General features: G+C 36.3%; 2 protein-coding genes across 2 annotated transcripts; one reads left to right on the top strand and one right to left on the bottom strand.

The window, feature by feature from the left end:
* Positions 1-2,229: 2,229 nt before the first annotated feature.
* LOC117781735 (esterase E4) lies at positions 2,230-6,094 on the bottom strand. The gene is made up of 3 exons (XM_034618551.1): positions 4,885-6,094; positions 3,130-3,577; positions 2,230-3,071 (listed from the first exon to the last, which is right to left on the bottom strand). The coding sequence occupies exons 1-3, from the start codon at positions 5,876-5,878 to the stop codon at positions 2,843-2,845; spliced, it is 1,671 nt and encodes a 556-aa protein (XP_034474442.1). The 5' UTR covers positions 5,879-6,094; the 3' UTR covers positions 2,230-2,842.
* A 12,307-nt stretch (positions 6,095-18,401) lies between these two features.
* On the top strand, positions 18,402-20,287 carry LOC117781256 (transcription factor glial cells missing). Its single transcript, XM_034618009.1, has 2 exons — positions 18,402-18,763; positions 18,837-20,287. The coding sequence occupies exons 1-2, from the start codon at positions 18,402-18,404 to the stop codon at positions 20,002-20,004; spliced, it is 1,530 nt and encodes a 509-aa protein (XP_034473900.1). The 3' UTR covers positions 20,005-20,287.
* The last annotated feature ends 2,107 nt before the right edge of the window (positions 20,288-22,394 follow it).

Here is a 22,394-nt window from a genome sequence, read left to right on the forward strand (position 1 = left end):
TAAACATAATCTAAAACATCTATTCCAAATAAGTTAATTAGGCACAACACTTCTCACCTACAATAAACAATGTTACTTATCATTAATAAGAGCAATGTCAAAATGTAGCTCTCAAAATTAATTTCCCATGATCTTTAATTATATCTGTTAAATACAATTATTTATGTTTTAACTTATTTAAATATTTTTTCTAAAGAAAAAGCTTATCGTTTGCCTTTCCACGAATGTTAATCGATTGCTTTAAGGTGGCGACCGCTAACAACCCCCCGAGAATTTGAAGAAAAAGAAGAAGGGGAAAATGAAAATACGTCATTCAAAATTCACTTAAAATGCCAAACAAATAAATTGTTTAATAAATTTTTAAGCACGATGCGCCGGCTGTCAGAGTCTGAGGCTTCCCAGAAAAACCAACAAAGCCGCTGCAGAGGGCAGAAGGCTCTCCACTCTCAATTTGTATTGTCATTAGCGATTATGGGCCTCAGACAAGGCCTGGTTTTGTTTCTGGTTCTGGTTCTGGTTGTGGTCCTGGTTCTGATCCTGGTGCTGATCCTGGGACGGGGGCGTAATACGATATGTTGACAAAACGCATAAAGGGGACGGACATATATTTCGATCGCTGACAAGCCTATAAAGTATTTTCGAACGGCGCTACTTCAAAATGTTTACTCCTTTTGCAGTCCATTGTGCACTCCATAAATACGTAATCAAAACCGCAGCCGATGATGCCACAAAAAAAAAAAAAAATAGAAAGAAGGAAAAGGAGAGGAGAAAACGGAAAAGAGCAACGATCAAGGACCAGGTTTTCATTTGAAATATTTATATGGCGCAGGCGTAACGAAAGTGAAATCGAGACAGAGTCCAAACCGGCAGCTGGAACACCTTCGCACCATCATCAACAGCATCGAATCATCATCATGATCCTCTGGCAGGCTCTGTTGTTAGATGGCACAAAGAACCAGTCGAAAGTCAAAAGGGGCACGCGCTCTTCTGCTGTTCAACCCCGGGAATAGACCTGAGACAGAGACGGAGACAGACGCAGACATTGTGACTGATCGATGCCGGGTTGTTCCCGTCTAGACAAACCGCAGACATAAGTTTAATAGACTTATTGTAATTGAGTCACAAAAGCCACTCGATATCGAATCACAACTCTTTCACATTTTACCAGCTGCTCAATTGAAAAAGGTGTTTAAGAGAAATTCAAATAATTTTGTGGGGGAAATATCGAGAATAATTGAACGTAATTTTACATGTGACTCGTCACTTTAAGAATTTGTTATAGAATTTAATTAAAAATTTTTGCAAATGTATTGCCATTTCCTTTTTGATTTTCACTTTTCCATTGTCTCTTAATTTCTCTCTGTTTTGTCATGTCATCTGTTTTGTCAAGTTGACTTGCCCACCTTTTTGTGGCCTTTGTCCCAAAAGAGAATAAGACACAATGCGTATAGTTAAATGTTTGCTCATGCCCCACAACACACAATCACATACACACGCACACACACACATGCACCCATATAATTTCAGAATGTGTGTGTGCGGTTGCTGGGCCGGCTAACAAGTTAATTTTCCATATTTTCTTTGGCAAAACTTTGTCCGAGAAACTCGACATCAAAGTCATTATGTGGTCGTCCTTGTCCGTATGCGTATGTGGTTTCTATGGGTTTTCCTCTCAGCTCCTATTGCTTTGACGAGCAAGTGAAAAAATATGTTTGATAAAAAGCCAAAGCTAATTACTTGTGGAATTTTTAAGCTGATTGCCCAGCTGAAGCTTATCTCAAAAAAATTTATATTTTATATATGTATGTCTGAAAATATTTTTTCAATAATTCTCTATTATTAAATGCTAAATAATCAAAAACTATTATTTGTATAGCCTTAATTCAATTTATAAGTCTTACTTGCCATGAACAATATTTATTTTTTATTGCCGAAAGTGAAAATCGACAATGGTGTGCCTATTTTAATGTTACAGTTTTTATTGTTAGCAAAGATAAATAAATAAAAAGAATTTGTTTAATGTACATTTACTTATGTTTAGGTATTTTAAATATTTATGTTTTAAACAATTTATATCTAGACAATCAAGTTTTTGTCCCATAAATATTTTGTTGTATTTTACATAATTTATTTGTTAGACTATTTGATAAATAGTTTAATTTTCTACCCATTTAGTGAAATTTCCTGTATTCCGGGTACACTCGCACTCGCCAAAATATACTCAGAGAATTTTGAATCAAGTGTCGACATTTATTTATATTAACTTCCTATCATGATACGAGAACGACCACCCACCCAGTCCAATCCAAATAATCCCTTACCAGAGTAACTGCTACAAATCCTCCCCCGTTTGGAGTTGAGCCATAATCCTTTTGTAGCCGCTGACATGTTTGAGATTTTCACGCAAGAACAAACCACTTAAATGCTGCCAATCTCAAATGTCAATAGCAGCGACAGACACGACAACAGTGAAGGAGAGAGGTAGGAGAAGGGGAGGGAAGGGCTTGGGCTTGGGGCCCAAGCTTTTGACATGTGCAAACCTGGCAATTACAACAATTTATCGCAACAATTACGAGTTGTGAAGAGGGGGAAAAAGGGTCTCCGCTGGAGTTGGAAACATTTAAAGACAAATTAATGTATATTTAAGCTGCCCCCAAAAAGACTAATTGCCCCAAGGCGTTGGTCAACACACACAGAAAGAGACAGAGATAGAGAGGAAAAATCTCACGCCTTTGTTGATTAATTAATCAAAGTAAATAGTTGCAGCAGTCGGTCGAGAGAGCAGCGTCGTCATTAGCGTAATCTAAACGGCCTATTGATAAGCTTTTTCCACACCTAATAGCTACAATAATCCACGGCTGAACATGGCCAGAGCCAAGGCCAAAACGAGTAGATACCTTGAGGCAACAATGGCAGTTCCTTTGCCAGTTGGCTTGGGAAACAATTGATCCCACACGGCATACCGACTGACATAAGCCGGAGGACCCATTTTGATAGTCCTGTCGTTGTAGAGCATTTTTATGCTCGTCGAATTACAGGGTGTCCAACTTTTTTCGTCCGGCATGGGGTAACTGTAAAGGATCAGAACTGAAATTTAAGGCAACAACTCCATCTCAACCCTCTACTTACCCATTCTTTGCGAAATGTGTATACCACTCGGTGAGGCGTTCCATCATAAAGACATCCTTATGATTCTTGTCCAGAAGTGTGCCATACCACAAGCCGGACATAACATACTGCAGATCATCCGCATGCCCAACTCCCACTGGGGATTTATCCTCCTTCAAGGGAGCCGAGAGACTCCTCTGACCCACATAGTCCATTCTGGAATAATAAACCTTGGTGTGTTTTCTTGCCAAGTCAACTAGACGATGGACACCATGTCCTATGATGCTATCGGAGAAAATGTTTCCAAATTTCTCTATATTATCCGCACTTAGCTCCTGTTTTTGACCAAAATAAAACTCTTTAATGCGTCTGCTCTTCAAAGGATTATAGTCGAAAAGGAAGAACTCGGGAGCGTACTCATCAAAGTTTTCATAGATGTCGTGCAGCAGGAGATCATTGTCCATTTGGGCTGAAAATTATATTCGGATTAGATAATAATATAAAAAATCAATAATTGTTTAGCTATTACGGCCAAATTAATATGACTGATGCATTAAAGAATAGGTCTGAGTGCTTGAATACTTAGTATATTGAAGATAATATTTGACTAAACGGTGGGCTTCGCTGTCCTATTAGCAGTGATTAAAAAAAGTATGTAGATTTGTCTTTAATTTACTATTTATAATCAGGGAATCAAACCGAAACAAATATTGGTTATGGTTTCGGTTCCGGACCGTTCCGAAATAACTATTTCAGTAAAAGGTTATATTTAAGTTTTGTTTCTTTTGATTTCGGTATCAGTACCGGTACGTAACGGTACAACAAATCAATTTTGAAACATTTTAAAATATTAAACTAATATGTTATAATTAATATGACATCAAAAAAAGTAGCTAGACCTAAAGCAACAAAATTTTTTGAACAAATTTAAAATAATTTGAATTCTGAATGAATTCAGAGGTTAAATAATGATCAAAATGACATTCCGCTTAAAAATCGGTTCAGTTTTGATCAAGTTATGATAGTTTGAAGTTGGTCAGACTTCGGACTTAGCCACTTTACAAGTCCAAATTTTTGTTCAACTTCACATGATTTTGTACAACAAATTTTGAATTTTTGAAAATCCCAAGGGGGGACCCTTAGTATCGAAATCATTAGCTAGAAAAAAAAATTTTTTGAGCGAATTTATAAATATTTGAATGCAGTATTAATTTAGAGGCCAAATAATGATCAAAATGACATTCCGCTTGAAAATCGGTTCAGTTTTGATCAAGCTATGACAGTTGGAAGTTAAGCTAGCAACTTTATCACAACCGTACCGGTACAAACGTATCGGTATTCAGTTCCGGTACTAAAAATGAAACGGTTAGTTTCGGTTAACGGTTTCGGTACAGTTTCCGGTGCTATTCCCTGGATATAATATAATTTTAAGTTTGTTTTCGCATAAAAGAAAAATAACTTCAGAGCTTTACAAAGTTTAAGAACTTTCCTCAACAAAATACAAATTCATTTAAAAAACTACCTCCAAAGACCCGTAGAGTTAAGGTTTTGCATTTCAAGTATCGACAGTACTATTGAAAAATGTTAAGCTATTCAACAAACGTGATAATAAGACCCTTTTTCGATAGTACTATTGACAATACGAGTATAATAATACAAAAATTTCATTTTTCCAATAAACAACTTTTAAAAAATAGTCATTGACACGATCGATAGAACAGCAGTTTTAATAGCCTCACAAACCAAAACGTATGTGTATATCTTGAGAGGACTCACCCAACGTTGTGTAGTCCAGTTCGTTGGCGGTAAAGCTGACCAACAAGGGCACCTTGTTGAACTCTCCCTTGTTGATGAGGACACTTGGAGGCATGGGTAGAAAGTAATTATCGGTCTCATAGTTCCACTTCATATTGACAAATTTGTACTGCTCCCATTGACTGCAGACCTCGATGATGCGTTTCCAGGTGACATTGCGGAGACACTCGGTCATGTCGAAGGCATTGTACATGGGGCATGCCACCTGGCGGGCCAACAAACGTGTCCAGAACTCATTGTGTATACTGTAATGATTTGTTGCCGAGCCACTCATCAGTATGGCGCGATGGAATAAACCCTTTGAGAGAGGGGAAACCAAGTGGAGACTGACAGCCATGGAGCCGGCACTCATGCCCATAATGGTGACCAGGTCGGGATCTCCACCAAAATTGGCAATGTGTGCTTGAACCCACTCCAGGGCCATTATCTGATCCAGATAGCCATAGTTGCCGCCGGTAAGGAAACCCAAGGCGCCTAGGCGATAATTGAAGGCCACCAGCACCACATCGTGTTCTAGAAGATACTGTGGACCCGCCTCGTAGCTGCTGTGACCACTTCCCAGCACATTGGCACCACCGTGTATGTAAACTATAACCGGCTGCTTTCCAGTTAAATTCTTGGTGAAAACATTCAACTTCAGACAATCCTCGCTCATCAGCAGAGTAATCCCAGTCTGTGGACACACCAGGGAATCTGAGGTGGCCATGAGGACAGTATCGGCCCAGGAATGAATGGGTTTAGGTGGCTCGAAGCGTAGATCACGGATCGGTGGTTCAGCGTAGGGTATTCCACGAAAAGCATAGATCGTCTTACCACTGAAACTGTCCATTCGTGTGCCTTGAATGCGTCCCAAGGTTGTGCTCACCACCGGATCCTCATTGCGCGGCTCTTGGGCTAGCACCACCAGTACCAGCTGCACCACCAGCAGCACCACATGATTTAGTAGGCAAGTCATTTATATGTGCTCTCTCACTCACTCTCAATACAAGACTTCCGCTTTCGACTTGCACTCGTATGTGAAAATTTTGAAACGACTTTTTGCATTGAATTCACCCGTCGTCTCTATTGGGTGGTGCACCCGCATCGAAGATCTTTCAACCCGAACACGAGGTACCCGTCAACTGGTACTCCAACCTAACTGAGGGGTAACAAAGTGCAGACTTCACACGGTCTCTTTATTATCGCAAGAGTCGCAATTGATAAGCTTCTTATTGGAATTTGATTAGCGTTTATGAGATTAGCAATCGTGTTGGTCTATTTTATAATAATAATAATAATAATAATACATTTCGAGCGCTGACATATATCAAAATATATTTAGAACACCACACAGTAGGCGGAACCTAATTTAGATAATGTGTAAGCATTATTATACTTATGTATCTATGTGAGGTTACTGAGATTATACCTCTATACTGTTTTCTAATAGATTCGATTTATATAAAAAACTACAATATTCTTAAGCGGTTTTTATTAAGATTTGATTAATGTTCTCCATGAAATATAATTGAATTTTCTATTTTTATTCCGAATATTGTGAATCTAAAGAAAAAAAAATGTTTTTATATTTTTGTAAAGTAAAAAACTATATTTTATATAAGTATATCTCAATTTAATAAGTATATGTGCAATATTATGTTATTCTCTAATTTCATGAATGTAGCCTGAGAATTTTTTGTGTATAACAGGTTTTTTTGTTAGATGTTAAGCACACATACCAATTTATTGTTTTAATACAAGTCAAGATAAATACATAAATCTAATATGCACATCTAATTATTTTTTCAGATGCCTATTTATAGAATTGGTTTGTTTCTTTTTTTAAATTAACATATTGTAATTAAATTGTTCTGTTCTGTTTTATTTTCATTATTATTATTTCACCATTTTAAAAAGAAAATATAATGTTTGATAAATTAATTTAAACTATCGCAAATTTTCCTGAGTTGTGTAATATTACCAAACATTTTCAATTCTTAAAATCTCCCACGATTTAAATGCTATTTGATAGACAACACGCTGACCTTGGTCACAGCTAAATTCAATTGCAAGCAAAATTGTTTTCAATTGAAACTTATTGCTTTATTGAAATATTGGATTGGGTTTCGCAGGCATTAGAGAGCGAGAAGGAGAGCCCTTCTATGACTGATCCTACGCCCGCAGATTTTTTAGAGTTTCGTTTTTGGTTTTTCTCATGGGTTTTGGCTGAAGGCAAAACTGAAACTAGCTGAGATTTAAATTGATTTCCTTATTAATGCACATCCCTCTTGTAATATTCAATTAAAACAACCCACGACGCATTCGCAGACGCGTCTATAATACACCATTGATTGATATAAGCCGAGTGGTAATTACTCGGGGCCCTGACACTTCTCTCTGCCCTGAACTGCACTCTGATTTCTTTAGGGCAAACGTGAAAATTATGGCGGTGCTGTTGTGTCTCAGTGTGTGTGTGTGTGTATGTGTGTGAAAAGCTGACAATGACCTTTGTTAAATCAATTACATTAATTATAACTACTGCAATTGAAACAAGCAGTAAGTTATCGCAAATGAACTTATAATGTGCTAGTCAAAGTTGTTTAGTAAGATATTTATTTGTAGGTTTAATCTATAAATATACTACAAATTGCACATCAATAAACAACAAATTCTTAAAAAAGGACAAAAAAAATATGAATATAATATAGAAAAATCGCCTACTTAAAATTAAAAGAGTTTAAGTTTAATATTTTTATATTTGAATAGTTCAAAAACTAACAAAGTCAACCTCTATATTCATTTTCGAAATTATTTTGAAATAAATTAAATTATATTTTATTTACATTTATTTAATTACATTATGGATCAAAATTGTTCTTATAGATACATACATTCTCTAGTCTACCTATTCTCATTGTGTTCCAATTTAAATATATTTATTGTCTTTAAGTACTTCTCAGTATTCGATTTACTGCTTCTTCTATTCCATATTCTACTTCGCTATCCATCTGTATATATGTTTTTAATATCGTCTGATCTCAATTTATGATAAGATCATCCACCCGTAATGTGGTTTACATTTTGAGGAACAACACTGAACGACATTTTTTCACACATCGCCGAGTTGCAACATTTGAATCAAGAAAATTTGAAATATTATTTGGGTGAAGCACAGAAATTGGAACAATCTGGTGCTGCGAGGAGTTTATCGCAATATTCCAGATACTTGAGTGTTCATCTGCGCACCACAGCGCCACAGGACGTAGACGGACGGAGCGTCAACCACCCGGTAACACTCCAGTTGTTGCAAATATATGAGTGGCCTCTTGACAGACATCGTTGTCGTTGTTGCAAGCTCAAACTGTGCCACTTGAGCGGTTTTTTTTTTGTGCGTGTATATGTGTTTGTGGCAGAACCGCGGCATGCTGAAGCTTCCTGTGGCTTGATGACGTCGACGCTGCCACAAAACGTTGCAGATATGCAAAAGTTTCTCACGCATCGTTTGCAGATGCTGCAACAACAAAGAGAGAGGAGAGGAGACTACATAGGGTAAGTTCTGAACTTAGATTTTTAGGGGAACACCTCCAATATTCCATTAAACTGAAGGTTGATTCCGCCCCAATTCCTGACCTTTTATAACCGCCGTAATCTTTGAACTACTTAGCACATGCCAGGCCTTTGGTGGCCCTTAAAGATCGATTTCATTTATGTCAAAAATTTTGCCAATTTGTGGCAGCAGCTTCTCCTTGGCCAGGACACACTACAAAATGCATGTGAAGCCATGCAAATATTAAAATTTGAGTACAAGTATTTTAATAAGTTTCTGGTCTCTATTATGTAAATGACATTTACAAGCTGAAAGGAAACAGACGCAACTCTCAAGTGACCAACATGCTGGGCCCCGGGATAGGTCCAGGCCTTGTGGAACGCCTTAAGCGAAATTCTCGAAACAATTGCCAAAGGAAAAGAGAAAAGAGGAAAAACTCCAAGCAACAATTGCCGCACGATAAACCACTTGAGTAATCAATCAAAGCGATATGGAACCCAAAACCCAACCGACCTCTTGTAATGAATATTTAAAGATGTGAATTATCGCAATGGTATCGTATTGAGTGTAGGGACAGGGGTAGGGGCAGGGCCATTGGCAGGGGCAGGGGATAGCTCAACATTTTGCATAAATGATAGGCGAAACAATAGACCAATATCCCTAAGGCACTCGATAGCTTTGCATATGCCTTGATATGCGATAATTTGAACACAAAAGTGCGTCTAATCTCTGCATGAATATTTCTGGTAATCAATACGAAAAGAGCCAGAGAGAGAGAGGGAGAGAGAAATCGACATCGAGTTCCTTTCTTTGAAGATCAGCGATCCTTCGATTCAAGTGAGCAAATGCACAAAATGTGAAACAAATAACAAAAAACCAAGCACGAGCACTCGAACAATCTAAGAAATACTTCTTATAGCAGGGGTTGAAAGGGCCCAGTCTATTGTGTGATATATTTTAATGAGCGTGACGTCTTATTTGTGCCAGACAAGAGAAGAATACCAAGAAAGGGTCGAACGGTGGTGAACTTCCCCCTTCTTTGGCCCAGACAGTGGCAAGAGTTTCACACCATTTCATCACATACATTGTTTGTAAATAGGGACTAATTTTTACTTACTTGTTGGTTCTTTTCTCAAGTATTCCAATCAAAAGCCTTACACAAAGATCGCACACCACTTGGCTGCCCAAGTAAAGTTGTGGTTACCCTTTGTGCTTTCAAATTGAAGTTCACCAAAAAGGGTTTCCATATTGAATTATTTTATGTGGATATCATAATACTCGTACGACAATAAGTTGTTAGTATAACTAACAAAATACGTACATGTATCTTTAATCTTAAGTTATATATATTTATTTATTTGTTTATTTGACGTAAACTCAGAGAAGTCGATTAGAATTAATTTGAAATAAAGTAAGAAAACAGGATTTTAAATTAACAAATTAAATACAATTTTTGAAAATTCTTTTTAACACTGAAAGAATACAAAAAAAAAATTTAATCTATTTAATTTTAAGGTTATAGTATGATAAATGCTATTTTCTGCATTAAAATTTTCTTAAAATGTATAACTATCTATTATTTGATCTATCAATCATTTAATTTGTGAATCTTTTATCTTAATTTATGTTAATTTTTTAAAATTCTTTTTAACACTGAAAGAATAAGAAAAAATTATTTCATAAATTATTATTATTATTATTTCATAAATTATTTCATTGGTATTTGTAATGTTCAGCATGAAAATCTTCTCAAATTGTATAAATATCTAATATTTGATCTGCCTATCATTTGATTTGTGAATCTTCTATCTTAATTTATGTAAAAATATCATCAAAGTGATTTCTGCATGGAAAGTTATGATCCTATAAAGTCTAGGTAGATAATTTTCTGTTTATTGATTTTGTCAATTTTATGATAGTAAAAAGATTCTTTCAGAGAACCAGTTTTAAGATATGTAATTATTCTTCTTATCTATTCTTATCTTTAAAATAAATCAAATTCTTTTACTCTGAATTTTTACATACCTTAATACAATTGAAGTATCTAGTTAAAATATAAATCTTTGTTGTCTAGTGTCAATGAGTCAACAATGAATGGAACTAAATGTTTAAATGCATTCACTAATCTGCAGCTATTCACACCGAGTTTATTCAACTGCATTTGAATGTCAATTAACTTAAATTGCTAGTTTTGACTTACAAAGCAACCAAAAACTATTAACAACTCGACGGCTGAACACACGCACAGCCCAATAGACCAATTAAGAGTCACACTCACTTACACTAACACACTCATATATTCAAACACACTAAAAATGTATCCAAACCATGCGGTGAGTGCATTAACCTCGACTCAAAACTATGTATTTGATTTGCATGCATGTTGAAGTATCTTACAGATACATTTTGGACTTATGTCTCGCTTCCGCCTTCAATTGTTGCTATTGCAACTCCGCCACACTCAATTTAATTTAATAAAATTTTCGAGTTTTGTTAGGGGATTTCGGCTCTATTCGACTATTATTTTCGGGGTGCTCTACTCTAATTATTAATAATATTTCTTGTGCACATAAAACGCATTCATAAACAAAATGGTTGGAAAGCTGTTTATTCAGATCCATCCGACACATAACTTCAATTAATCTCAATTAAGTGGCAAAAATACGAGTTGACTTGCGAGTTTTGTTTAGATAGAAACTTCCATTTTAGGGTTCAGTCTGTTGGCGTAGCCCTTTTTTTATTCTACCAATTGATGGTTAAACCCTTGGGCACATCAATTCTTATTGTTTAGCTTGGCAATTGGAGTTGAACAATTTTCAACGGGAAATTTTACGAGTGTTGGCATTTTAGACCATAAAGTTATATGTTAAGCCTGTTGAAATTGAAATAAAAATTCTTAAAAATAAACTGAATATAAAATACTTAAATTTCATAAAATGAGCCATAAGCATGTAATAAGATCCACGGCATAGCTAATGGTTAAACTTATAAAATAGCTTAAAAATTTTTATTTTCTTTATTACAAATAAATTAGTCTATGGCCCAGATGTAATGATAATAAATATGAAGCAATGATAATTAAAATGTATATATCAATTGGTTGAAAATATTTTAATGTATGTTCATTAAATTAATGGGCAAAACCGCAATTAATCGAGCAAAAAAAACCAATTTTACAGGAGTAATATTTTCTGAAAAATCGTGTGTCGTATGTTGTGGCCAATATCTCCGTAACTATTTATATTGTATTATTAATATTTATTGATAATAAATTGTATTTTTAATATTTATTAATAATAAATTAGTTATATATATAAAAATATTTAATATTTTGTGTGCAGTTGTTAGTATTTATAGACACATTTGCATAAAAAAAAAACAAATTTCGGATAAAAGTCGCTTGTTTCATTTTTGCAAATAAATCAAATGTAAATAACAATTAATTCAGGTTTGACAAAAATGTTTTCCATTTTTAAAAGTTTAAGTATCTTTTACTTTGGATCTGTAAGATCTCAAAAATCGGTATTTTAGTCAATTGTTAATTAAAATGCTCAAAAAATAAAAATGTTAATATTAATTTATAAAAGAAAAAAGTTAAAAGACATCCTTATAAAAGGAGACACCAATTCATGTTATTCTATGAGTCAATTCCCAGGCCGTAATTTAACAAAATATTTAGCTCACAGTGTCATTAATCATCTCAGCCAGCTTTAAAATTCGCGGCCATCATTTATAAATTGCGCGTCCGATCAAAAGGACGCTTGAGTAAATCCATTTAATTGCCCATCGAGAAGATCCTGGCTTTAAAGTGATGTCCGTGTAATGTTCCGGGCGGCACCCCGTTCACTCCGGATGTGTTCGCACTCGTGTAAACATGCGTTTGTCATTAGACACACCGGAAATATTGACAGTATTCGACACGCGGCATACGAGTTGCAAACAGAAAGGAACTTGCCACTTTATATGGCATTTGATTTTTTAAAATTGCGAAAATTGCATTACGTTTTTTTACATTTAACTGTAAAGTTGTGCCTAACCTTATATTCTTGCGCTTGAGTAAGCAACGTGAGGGAAGCGGCGGGCCGTCCCAGTGAGCCAGAGGGGAGGGAGGGTTGTTTCCCCTGTCGAGGGGCGCGCGTGTGTCCTTTGTGTGTGCATCTTTGTTGTGCTCAAGTGTCGTCACCATGTCGAATTGCCAAATCTTTTTACCCAAACTACCTGAACATTTTTACAGTTTTAGTTCTTTTCCTTTTTACCATTTGATTTTCTAGTGGTTACATTGAGGACTTACTAATTAGATTTTATTGCGTATCGCGAATCGCTTTGTCCTTGACGGCAAGTGTGCATAATTCAGTTTTTTATGGTGAGAAATATTTGTACCTTTACCTAAAAAAAAGACCTATTGCTTTGTATAACTAAATTGCATATACATAGATTTTTCTTAGAATTTGAAAAAATTTTTAAGGTATACTATACTAAATTAAAAGCAACATTTTGCTAATAAAAAAGTTTTATTTAAAACTCTTATGATTCATTAATATTTTACTTTCTTATTATTTTTCGTTTAAGCTCGATAAGCCAAATGCATGTGGGTATTTTGGATCAAAACCACTAAACCACTCAACAGAATGGAATGTAAAGTTTATAACCCAAGAAGTTTATAAATACATAACTAACTAGGTTCACACTTATACATTTTAAAAGTAATTATAATATATAATTTATAATATATAAATTGTCCAATAATATTATTAATAAGTCATAAGTTAAATAACAAATATAACTATTCCATGAGATTGTCATTTCTGTCCTATTACATAGTCTATAACTACTATTATATACATAATACTAAGATAGACAAATACTCTATCTACAATTTTTGAGGTTGTCTTAGCATTAATTACTTATCGTAATGCATTTATTTTGATAATATTTCTTATGATTAATATCAGATACTCCACGACTTCTGTTGTTGCCACGCGCTTACACCGACTTTCCACGTATTCGTTGCAGGTCGCCATCGATGTCGAAGTCAGAATTGTAGTTGTAGTTGTACACTGAAAAAAAGACCAACTTCTAAAATCAAGAACATTCATCTTAAATATTTTGTTCTTAAAATAAGATTATTTTAAGACCAAATAACTAAAGCTAAGTTTGATAATCTAAAAAATCTTAAAATCTTAATTTAAGAATACAAATCTTAAATTTTTAGGAAAGTATAAATATGTACTATTTCATATGAAATAAATGGTGGCCCCGTGGCGCTCCGGTTAGAGAGACCGCTCATTTGTAAAATTACTAAGACAGAATAAAATTTATATAAATGAAAATTAAAAATAAAAAAAATTATAAACATAACAAATAATTTTATTTTTTTATTTTAATTTTAAGAACATTTATTGTTAATTTATGACACCTGGTCTAATTTGAAATGTTCTTAAAACAAGATGTGCTCTCTTAATTTAAGAATTTTATGTTCTCGACCTTATTTTTAGACCAAAATTCTAAGTTTTGAAACCAAAATCTTTATTTTAGAACATATTTTTTATCAGTGTAGTTGTTGTTGCCGTTGACGGTGAGTCGTAACGCATTATGATTAGAAGGAATGCGGGTAGAGCTAACTGTTGGCGATAGAGCCCTTCAAATTGTGGGAGAAATTTGTATATGTTGGCGTAATTCAATGCCACAATTTCAACAAATCCCAATAGCAAATAATATGCACGAGAACATTTTTTTCAAAACAATCAAATAAAATGAAAAAAAAAATAAATAAGAAGAAATAAAGATGAAAAATTAGACAAAGAAGCGCGTGGGAAATTATGAAAATATTTAACAAATATTTAACATGTAATCCTTCAGCGCAGGACAATGGCAAACATAAGCCCATTAGAGGAAATCCACAAACAACACCTGAGTGAACTGGCGATTTGTTTGGACATGGGATTAGGCAGCCAAGCTACTTAGCAGTCACTTGTCCAACCCAACGATCAGTCGAAACAATCCCAAAACATTTCAATTTCCCATTCTCACTGGTCTCTGGAGCGAGGAGTGTGTTGCTATCGTCGGCCAGCGATCTTGTCCCCGCACCACAGGACACTTTGCACCACTCGCCGCTCTGCTCTCTCCGCTCTCCGATCGTCGTCGATCTCCTTGGGATGGACAGACATACGGACTTTGTGGACTCACGCAGAGTGTGAAAGGTTATTATCAGTTTGACTCGATCTGGCGTTTTGGTCTCTGTGTGTTATGTACTCATAGTTGTTGCCGTTTATGTTTTCAGTTTCATTTATCAGTTTGTGGAAATGCCAGATGAACAATGAGAAATTATGAGACTTGCTTTAAATCATTTATCCAATCCGTCGAGCAATCCAGCGAGGGTTGTTTTAAGTTCCTCATTGAATCAACTGACTGTTTGACTGACCGACTATCTACTGCTCGGATCTCTGTTCTGGCGATTTTCTCGATTTTCATGTTGTTGCCGTTGCCAAATGAATGATTTCCTATATGCGGTTTTAATTGCGGCCAACATATCTGACGGTATACGTATTCGGATATGTTTAATCAAAAGTACAGTTAATTAACTGCGAATTGTTGTTAGACTGTTTGTTAGATCCTTTGACCTTGATAAGATCCCAGATCATTGAAACTTTCAATTGTCAACTGGTAATACAGGGATAGAGGGAGGGGGATACCCAAAGACTGGAAATAGAGAAAGAGGGGTATAAATACATGCATTTAATCTTAACTTTGAAAACCCAATTCTAACTCTAAATGAAATAAATTTAATATTTCAGTATAGAAGCTAAATATTCTAAATGAAATGCAATACATGTGATTTCCGTTGAAATAATCGAGTAAAAATTTCCTTTCAAATTAAAATTTATTATATAAAAGAACAGAATTATTACGGTATTTTGTATTTTAATGATTCAATTGGAACTCCAATGAATTCTACATATTATTACTGTATAAATTCCAAATAAAAAAATAATTTTCATATTAAATTTCCGAGAAAAAATTTATTCTTGTGGGAAAATACGAGGTATTTATTTATTTATTTATATTTAAAGAATTTTATGTAATTACCATAACAAATTTCCCGAAAATAATTTTTTAAATAAAACCAAACCAAAAATATATCATAAAATGTTTATAACAAAATTAAAATACCCTTTAAAAGATATAAATAATAGAAAGTATTTGCCTGTTTAGAAAGCAAGTTTGCGAATTCCAAATGAGAATAACTACAAAATACTTTAATAGTTCGCACTTTTACTTCACATAAGCCCGTCTCATTTCCCAAATCCCTCGGGGCGTTACTTTCCACAACGCTAATAGAAACTGTTGAAATTGTCGAATTTACGATGACATTTATGCCCAATTTTTGGTTAAAGTTTAATGGTTGACTCGCCGGAAACGTAAGGTTGGGAAGAAGAGTTCCGATGGCCAAAATGCCGCCCCCTGGTGGGAATGTCAAATAAATTTGAGTGCAATTGTAATTGTAATTGTTATTGAAATGGAACAGTTAATTTGAGGCATCATTATTCTGCCACACCCACTTTTCATTCAATCCAAACTGGCAGTCAGGTAGGCAAAGATGATGATCTCTCTATCAATCCCAATCACAGAATATGCAACGTCATGACTTTCTTTTGAGTCAACGCCCCATTCGTGAACGTAATCCTTTAAGGTCCTGTAAGTCCTATCGCGTGCTAGGCCTTCCGCAATCTGTTGACTCGTCACTGGAAAGAAGTTGCCTCACCACGGGTTCCTCATTCAGAGTTCTTGTTTGTGACGTGTCATAATTGCATGGTTTTCTTCTTCTTGCCGTAGAAGTGTGAAAATTATGGGGTTTACCCTTCTGTCCACACAACCCTTCGGCTCTATCCTAATGATTCCTTTATCTTTGGCTTAAGATCGTCGAAAGACTATAGAAATTTGTTTGCTAACTTTGTTGCATATGCCTGAGTTATGGCATTTACCTTCTTGGGTTTTTATACTCTATCGTTATGGAATTTGGGGGTTGATTCTCCTTTCGATTTTCCCTCTGCCTTTCTCATTTTTCGTGCTAAATTGTATTTTATGATCTTGCACGAGGACGTTTCTAACCGATTTACTTACAGATAACGTCCTACGTTATGTTTTCTTTTTTTTTTTGCAAACGTTTAAAGCTTATCGTTAAACAGATCGTGAGAAGTAATGCCGTTAGCATGGTGCCTATTTCAGGACGCAGGACTACTGATATTGAGTTTTAGCAAGAGAACGGAAATTATTGTTAGTTATTTGATTCAAAGAATTATTAAGATCTTAACCTAAGTGCAAAAAATCAACTAAAAGAAAACATTTCTTAAGGAACAATAATTTTAGACTCTAAGAAAATAGTAAAATTGGAATGTAAAATACTATTTTTTTTGGTTTACTTTTTTGACAAATTTTTACCAAACTTGGCTTATTAATTTAAAACAATTGTTTAAAATTTACCTCAATATAAAAATGTAAACTTCCTTAAACTTTGCAATATTTCATTTTGAAATACCCCTAGCAACTTTAGTTCCAGCTTTTACTATCTAATGATTTATAGCGTGTAAATTTTTAATTTAATCGAGATTTTAAAATGTCAAAGGATATATCTTTAAACCAGTGGTGCTCAAAAACACACTAATGCTATGTTATCTGAACTCAAGTTTCTGGGTTTCATTGATTTATTAATATCAAAATGAATTTATGGAATTTTTTAATGAATTGAACTTTTGTGTAATGATTCTATGATTCTTTATCCACGGTTTCAAAATCAAGCTTAAATAAAATAATTGATAGAAAAATATAAAAATACTTTATTTATGTAATATTTCTTTTTATTTTAAGAACTGTGTTTATTTCGGGTTTGGTGCGCACTTATATTGCGGGTTAAGGGTACAGGGTATTTTACTTTCTTTCAACTGCTGCTTTATAGCTTTATTAGTTTTGTTGCTCCTTTAAAATCTTTTCGTATCTCTATATGACTATATGCCAATCCTTATCCCCATGCTCTCTCAGCACTTACATTCACTTTGGGCGCCAACTTCAATACAAAACTAAACCACAATCGCAGCAGCTGCTGCTGCTGCTGCTCCTCCTCCTCCTGCTCGTATTCCTCTTTCCTGCTCCTGGTGCTGCTCCACTTCCAGTCGCCAGGTGGCAGCAACTCTCAATTGTTGTTACTCTTTTTTTTCTCTCTGTGCTTTGGGCTCAGACTTAATTAACTTTGACTGGTTGCTATATAAAAATTACCCCCTTCCCCACCCCATCCACTCGTCCGGCGTCAACGCGTGCCCAGTAAAAGAGTGAGAAGGGGATTCGGAAGGTGGGAGGAGGGGGAGACGCAGGTGTGCCAATGCTAGAGCAGCGCAACAGAAGCATTCGCTTCTCCAGCGACAGAGCGACAGAGCGCCAGCTGGTTGAGCTACCGTCTGTCCAATCAAACTCCAAGCAACGGCAGCGACAGCGGACGTCAGCAGCGGCAGCGACGACGGCAACTGCACGGTTCGGACGGACGGATATTCCAATGGAAATGCGAGAAAAAGAGAGTGCGGGTCATGTTTGTCTGAACGGATAATGCACGGATAAAACGGATAAAACGGATAAAACTGGATAAACTGGAAAGCAAGCCAATGAGAGCGCAACAAAAACAACCACCGCTGCTATTGCTGTCGTTGTAGTGGTTGTAGTCGCTGCTGACGTCGTGGTTAAGCGCTTCGGTCAAAAGGAACTTAATGTGGTGCTCGGCAGAGCCAGAGACAGTCAACATTGCGCAGCCGTTGTGAACGGACGTGGTGCCGGAAAAGCAACAAGAATATTTTTGACAATTTCAGCGGCGAGAGTAGTGCGAAAAGTACGTAAAGTACGAAAAGTGAAAACACTCAACGCTCTAGCAAATTGATTACAACTTAATAATAAATATAACCGCAATAAAATGGTGTTGAATGCTCTGCCTTTACCGAGTCCGCCGGCGAGCACGTCGCGCATTCAAATCGAGTGGGATATCAATGATACGATTGTGCCGACGGTCAGCGAGCATGATGACTTCAATGATTGGGCCAATGGACATTGTCGCTTGATCTATGCCGCCCACAGTGAGGATGCCAAGAAGCATGCCAGCGGCTGGGCCATGCGCAACACCAACAACCACAACGTCAACATCCTGAAGAAGAGCTGTCTGGGCGTTCTCCTCTGCAGCGCCAAGTGCCGACTGCCAAATGGCGCCAGCGTTCATTTGCGTCCCGCAATTTGCGACAAGGCGCGACGCAAGCAACAAGGCAAACAGTGTCCCAATAGGTGAGTGTGTAAAAACCACTGTGCCAACATGTGACAACTTACTAAGCTGCCCTCTTCTTATATTTCTTGCCAGGAATTGCAATGGTCGCCTGGAAATACAACCATGTCGCGGGCATTGCGGCTATCCGGTCACACACTTCTGGCGCCGTGCGGGGAATGCCATTTATTTCCAAGCCAAGGGCACTCACGATCATCCCCGTCCGGAGGCCAAGGGCTCCACGGAGGCGCGTCGTCTGCTCGCGGGCGGAAGACGCGTGCGCAGCTTGGCCGTCATGCTAGCCCGGGATGCGGCTCTGAGTGACAAACTCTGCAGTCTGCGGCCGAATAAGCGTCAGGCCAAGACGCAGTTGCTCCAGGAGAACGGCGGCAAACGCAAACAACGTGTCAGCGATGTGGAGACAGTCAACATGGATTATCCGTTGGTGAATGCCGCCATAAACACAACTACTCCAACTACTCCCCCTGCTGCAATCTTCAATCCAGGCCAGACGAACTACATGACACCGCAATGGAGCACCGACTCTTATTATCCCCAAGACGCGAGCTACAATGGAGTCGGCGACATCTATGGCTACGACATGTTGCCCTCGCCAATTTCCTCCAACAGCTCCACAGCGAGTTACTACACCGAGGTGCAACAACAGACGCAGCCACTGTCATTGCCACTGCCACCACAGAGCTATGAACTTGCCACAACAGCCACAGCAACAACAACAACTGCGAATGCATCTGGCTATCAGGCTGGTCTGAATCTCTATGAGAGCTGCGATGACACCTCCAGCTTGAAGAGCAGCTCCGGCTACAGCTCCGAGGATTTTGGCTACTTCAATGGTTATGTGCCACAAACGCTGGACATTAGTGGCAGCTCCAATGCCAATGCCAATGCCAACGCCAATTCCAATACCAACCCCAATACCGATAGCTTCTATACGCCCAACTCGGAGATCTTCAATGTCTTTGATCCGAATATTAATGGCGGCGTTGGCAACACTGTAGAGTTGCTGTACGATGAGGCATATGCTTATCAGCAGCAGCAACAACAACAACAACAGCAATCCTTCGTTAAGGCTGAGTACCAACAGCAACAACAGCAACCACAACAACAACAACAACTCCATCAGACTACGGATTATTATTACAGCAACACGGGCGTAGATAACGCTTGGAATATTCAAATGAACGCAAATCTCACGCCAACTTCATATCAGAGTCTAGATCCTGCCATTGGCGTCTTTTGCTAATCCTCAAGATCTCAAACACTCAAGCGTTGTTCTAGTCTCTAGTTGAAACCACAATCTCGCCTCCAAGTTATCTTCCCTCAGCCATTCCCTTGACATCTCAATTTGCTTGTTGGTTTTGTCTTTATTATCATGTGTCTAGCTCTTAAGTCATTGTTTCCCCACTCCCAGCTATTCCAAAGTTTTATATTAAGTGTATTTCATTAAGTATTTTGTATGTTAGTTAACTAAGCGACGTCTAATCCACCTATTTATGAAATTTTATAATAAAGATTTGACATTTTTTAAAACGTTACCGTTTTTTGCTATCAATTTTGAGCTATGGAAAAAAAATTATTTCAGTATGCTTTCAAATGTGGTATATGGATCTCGACTACATGAACCAAACTATCGAGAGATACACATTATGTCTAACAATTAAAAACGTTATGGTCGGGTGGACTGTAAAATACTGTCTAGCCTAACTTTCGCAATCACAATAAATCAAAAGCAAAAATTGTATGATTATTAAAAATTTAAATTTGTCTTGAAATGTAACAAATCCCGATACTCACGACGACTAGTATAGTATACTTTCTTGCATAACTTATGTGTGATATATAATATTTTTAGAATACATAACAGCGTGATAAATTATATCGATTCTTTATTAACTTCAGTTTCAGTTCAGTTTTAACTGTGAGGTCAGTTTTCATTGCTCAAGCTCAATTTATTTTTATATTTTTTTACACGCATTTTCCGGACAAACTTATTTGTAAGAATTAGAGCCGGTTTTTCAATGTCTTCTTAAATTTTATAAAATAGATAAATTCAAATTTGAAATTTATTTCTATACATTTTACGTGAAAACATCTGTTGTATTAAATAGTTATGAAACCCCTTAAATAGACATTGAAAAACCGGCCTTTATATATTTTTCCGACTTCTTGGCACTTCATTTTAAAATTAAGGAAAATCGTGTGGAAATATTTCAGTTTATTTTTCAATTCTTCAGTTTAAATAAACCTCTGATCACTTACGCATTTCTCTTATTTCGTTTTGCTCTTTACAACCAAAATTTTTTTTCCGAGCTTGTAGAAAATCATTTTTTCTAGTTACTGTTTAAAAAATTTCAACTTTTTTTTTTTGGGAGAGGAAATCTTATTAAAAATATATGTTGAAATAAATTTAAGATTTGAACCCTCTCAATTCCTAACAAACGGCAACACAATGAGCTTATGTTTTCTAGAATATCTTTATTGATTACTGCTTCAGTTTAATGTGAGTTATTATTCCAGCCGTTGTACATGCGATTACTTAAGCAATCAAAGATATCGACATCCGAACTTGAACGATTGTTGGCTTCTTGTTCAGTTTGTGTGGATTCCGTTTGAACATCCCGAGTAACGAACTCACCATTGCAAATAACGTATAAATTATTACGCATAATGCTAAATATATCTCCATTTTGCAAGTTTTCCATGGGAGTTGGAGTTTGATAACTGAAGGTATTCAGCAGTGGGAGTGCGGCATGGGAATCGTTGGTTTCATCGGGTGTGTTACCACCGTATGTCGTTGCTGCTGGAACTGGAGTTTGAGCTGGATCAGGAACTGAAGCTTGCGCTGGACCTGGAGCTGGATCAGGAACGCGATCTGCAGCTGATGCCAATAATGGAGATGTTTGTGGTGATGTTGTAATATTGAAAAATGGTAGCAACGATTTTCTCTTCGGATATGGAGCTATTTTTTGTCTTCTATCAGTTTTCTGAACCAGCTTTAAGCCACTCTTCCGGCTTGTGCGTTGAGTTGTCGGAGTCATCATGTCTCCGTCCCCAATCCTTGCCGGATCTTCGGGAATTTCCCCTCTTTGCTGCTTCTTTTGACGTGGTTTTCTTGACTTGGCGGCTTCAATCTGCGCAGTCAGAATACTTACAACATTCGTGAAAAATGGCAACAATATTTCCGCCTCCGTATCACAATTTATTACAAACGACTTAGACGATTTCTTTTTAAGACTACGTTTTGTATTGTTTGTGGTTTTAGCCATTGGCATAATTGTGATATTAAAAAAAAAATACAAAAATTAAATATATCAAAATCTTTTAAATAATATTTTCTCACTAACTTAATTTTTTTAACCTATGTATTATATGTTTGTGATACTTATGTTGTTTCTCAATGTGGAATGAATCAAAATGAATCCAAAAAAGTTCTCAAAAGTTTTATTTGACGTCTCATAAACAGATTACTCCGTAGAATTGGTAAATCAAATTTTGTTGAACAAAACTAAGTTTTTCCCTTTTTTTTATTCTGTATTTATTTTTCAAACACTAATTTTTTCATCTTTACTCAAACAAAAATGTATAAATTGAAATTCCAAATATTTTCCCTAAAATTAAATTATCATCCTTAAA

This window comes from Drosophila innubila, assembly GCF_004354385.1.
Source record: "Drosophila innubila isolate TH190305 chromosome 2L unlocalized genomic scaffold, UK_Dinn_1.0 4_B_2L, whole genome shotgun sequence".
Lineage (NCBI taxonomy): Eukaryota > Metazoa > Arthropoda > Insecta > Diptera > Drosophilidae > Drosophila > Drosophila innubila.